The sequence below is a fragment of the Lactuca virosa genome, chromosome 3 (genome assembly GCF_052849685.1).
Source record: "Lactuca virosa cultivar CGN04683 chromosome 3, Lactuca_virosa_CGN04683_v6, whole genome shotgun sequence".
NCBI lineage: Eukaryota > Viridiplantae > Streptophyta > Magnoliopsida > Asterales > Asteraceae > Lactuca > Lactuca virosa.
The window spans coordinates 249,658,825-249,661,709 of NC_136428.1; the positions used below are offsets into that span (position 1 = coordinate 249,658,825).

The 2,885-nt window shown below is 38.3% G+C and overlaps 1 protein-coding gene across 1 annotated transcript; it reads right to left on the reverse strand.

Moving 5' to 3' along the window:
• Nucleotides 1-373: 373 nt before the first annotated feature.
• LOC145162904 (pectate lyase-like) lies at nt 374-1,963 on the reverse strand. The gene is made up of 2 exons (XM_079081887.1): nt 1,681-1,963; nt 374-1,607 (listed from the first exon to the last, which is right to left on the reverse strand). Exons 1-2 carry the CDS (start codon nt 1,764-1,766, stop codon nt 494-496), a joined length of 1,200 nt encoding a protein of 399 aa, XP_078938013.1. The 5' UTR covers nt 1,767-1,963; the 3' UTR covers nt 374-493.
• Nucleotides 1,964-2,885: the final 922 nt, after the last annotated feature.

Here is a 2,885-nt window from a genome sequence, read left to right on the forward strand (position 1 = left end):
AGAGCTTGAATCATTATTGAAGTCATAAGTCAAGAATTCAAACATATATAGACCCATATATGGTCCTTGTAGTATAATTTGATTATGTATTTTTCTTCTAATTATTATTATATCAAGAGTAAACTATGGTCCCAATGGTATAGTTTATTTTACAGTTTGTTCCAAAGATAAAATTGTCATTTCAAAAATATTAAAAGGTGAAAAGTTAAATTTCATGAGGTAACGACCAACCATGTAACAACATGAAACCGAAAGGCCCACCGATGTAGCGTCTTCCAACGTTATCTTCAAATTGATGAATTTTGAAAATCACAGGACCATTTATGACATTTTGTAGCAAAACGAATGAATAAATTTATTCACAAAAAGGTACAAAACTTATATGATTTGAATCCTGTTTTTAATTAGATCCTAATATATACCAAATGGAAACAAACATTCATATATACACTCTAAACTCTTCTGGCTGTCATGGCAGCTGCCGGAAGCTTAATTAGCATGGTAATCCTACTTTGCATCCAATGGCAGCACCTGCAAATTTGGTGAGTTCGGGGACTCTCTCAGCCGGCTCCGGTTTCATTAATGGGTATCCCTTGTATTGAGCAGCCCAATTAGGGTTTCCTGAATTCACGAAGAATGCTCCATTAACCATCAGATCCCCCTCCGATCTCCATGTCCACTTTTCCCATTCTGACTTCGGAGCTTTCTTTCTGTAAGTCACCTCCTTAGCTGCACCGTCTTCCGCCACATACCGGTTGCCCTGGCTGATTATCGTCGCCCCTTTTGCACCTCCGATCGCGTAGCTCTTCCAGTGTGTATAGTCGTTGTTCACAACTTGAACAAATCCCCACCTCACCGCTGGTAATCTCTGTGTAAGTCCTTTTCCGAAGTGGTTGAAAGCGATTGTCACTCTCATATTCTCATCTGGGTTAGTATCGCTTGCACCAAATAGCAAAGCCTTATCGTGTCTCACAAAATGACAATTTGAGATGGTGATATCGGTGGAACGAGCAACCACGTCAATAAGACCATCGAATGTTCCGGCGAAGGAGCAATGATCGACCCATATGTCTGAAGATCCAAATATGGTAATGGCGTCGCCGTCGCTTGCTCCTCTACGTCCAAAATGAGTAGAGTTTGATCTGATGATACCACCTTCACCTGGTGTAATATCATACATATGGATGTCGAAAATGATGATGTTTTTCACGAATTGTAACATGAACCCGGCACCTCCGGCGATGTGGACGTGAGAACCACGGCCGTCAATGGTCTTGTTGCTGGAGAAAATGAGCTCTTGGCAAAGCCTGATGGTCATGGTGCTCCTGAAGATTATCCAGAGTGGTTGAGGCTGGAGGACGGCGTGACGGAGAGTGCCTACCTTAGGGTTAACCAAGTCGGTGTCCGATGAGTCATTGACTACGTAAACTTCGCCACCTTTTCCGCCGGTGGCGTTATGACCGAACCCTTGAACACAGTCGGCGAGCTTTTCCCGGTTATGTGCCCAATTGGGATCACATCTCCAACACTTGTCAATGGAGTTATGAGCCTCGCATGGCCCATTGTGTTTCTTCCTCAGCCCTCGCCTATTGCCCTTCGTAATCGGACTGAAAATCATAAACCACTTTTAAAAAAAAACACACACACACACAAGTTAAATATAAATATGCATGTGCTTACTTTGAATGTGTCGATTCAGCCGCCATGACAAATATCCAAGAAACAAAAGCTACGAACAAAAGCAAATTAAATTTAACCACCTTCATCTTTAATTAATTAACGAGTAAGTAGTAATATTTAAAAGAGCTGATAAATAAATAGTTGGATTAGCTAGTCGGGTTGGAGTCGGATCTTGATGTCAAGATCAGACTTTTATTAAACCAGGCTAGCAAACCCTAGGGCTATGTTGATTTAGAAAATACTTGATGATGAAGGGGCATAATGAGATGAAGAAATGTCTTCAATTTATGGTAGGGCATCTCAACGATACATAAAATACCGAGCATTAAGGAAATTATTGTAAAAATTGGTAGATGTGCGTGAATATGGTGAGAAAATGTAGGCAATCCACTTGATTATTTGACATTTCAATCCAAAAGAAACCATTGAAGTACATTTATTTTCTCCCGCAAATATTTAACTCCCAAGTCCCACGATTGTTTTTCTATGAATCTTTTTGTACGAGATTATATTTAAGGTTATTTGGGTCAACGAACTTCAATTTTCTACAATCTCTTCTTGTAGAATTTTATGTGGACATTTAATAAGAGAAAGGAGTGGGTAAATTATATATGTAAGATATATTTGAACATAACAAGTTTTCCTGCTACAAGTAATTGACTTGATGAAGATGGAAATATCATACCCACGTACACAGAAAGGTAACTCAAGTTTTTGCTGGAAATCGATTTTGTTGTGTGGAAATAAAGGGAATTATAAGCATAATGAAGTTTCCAAATCGTTCAAAAAATCCCAATTATGTTTTGTCTGGTCAAGAAAATCTAACGAACTTAACATTTTGTCTAAAAAAGCCCAACTAACTTACACTTCTCATTTAGGGTCAACCGGTTAATGAAAGTCAATGAATGACATGTCTTATGACGTGTAATTAAATATCAGAAAATGACTTTTAAGACCAACGGAGTTTCAAAACCTTTCAAAAAAACCCAATCATGTTTTGTTTGTTGAAAAAAACCCAACAAACTTACGCTTTTGTTCAATTCTCATTAGAGGCAACCAGATTCATTAGGTATACAACTAGTTGACAAATGACATGACATTATATTTAATGACATGAAATAAACATATTAGAATTGCCCTTTATATATCGATTGAGGGCTTGGAGAAGAGAAAAATGAACGACGTCTGTGTTCGATCTCTTGTAA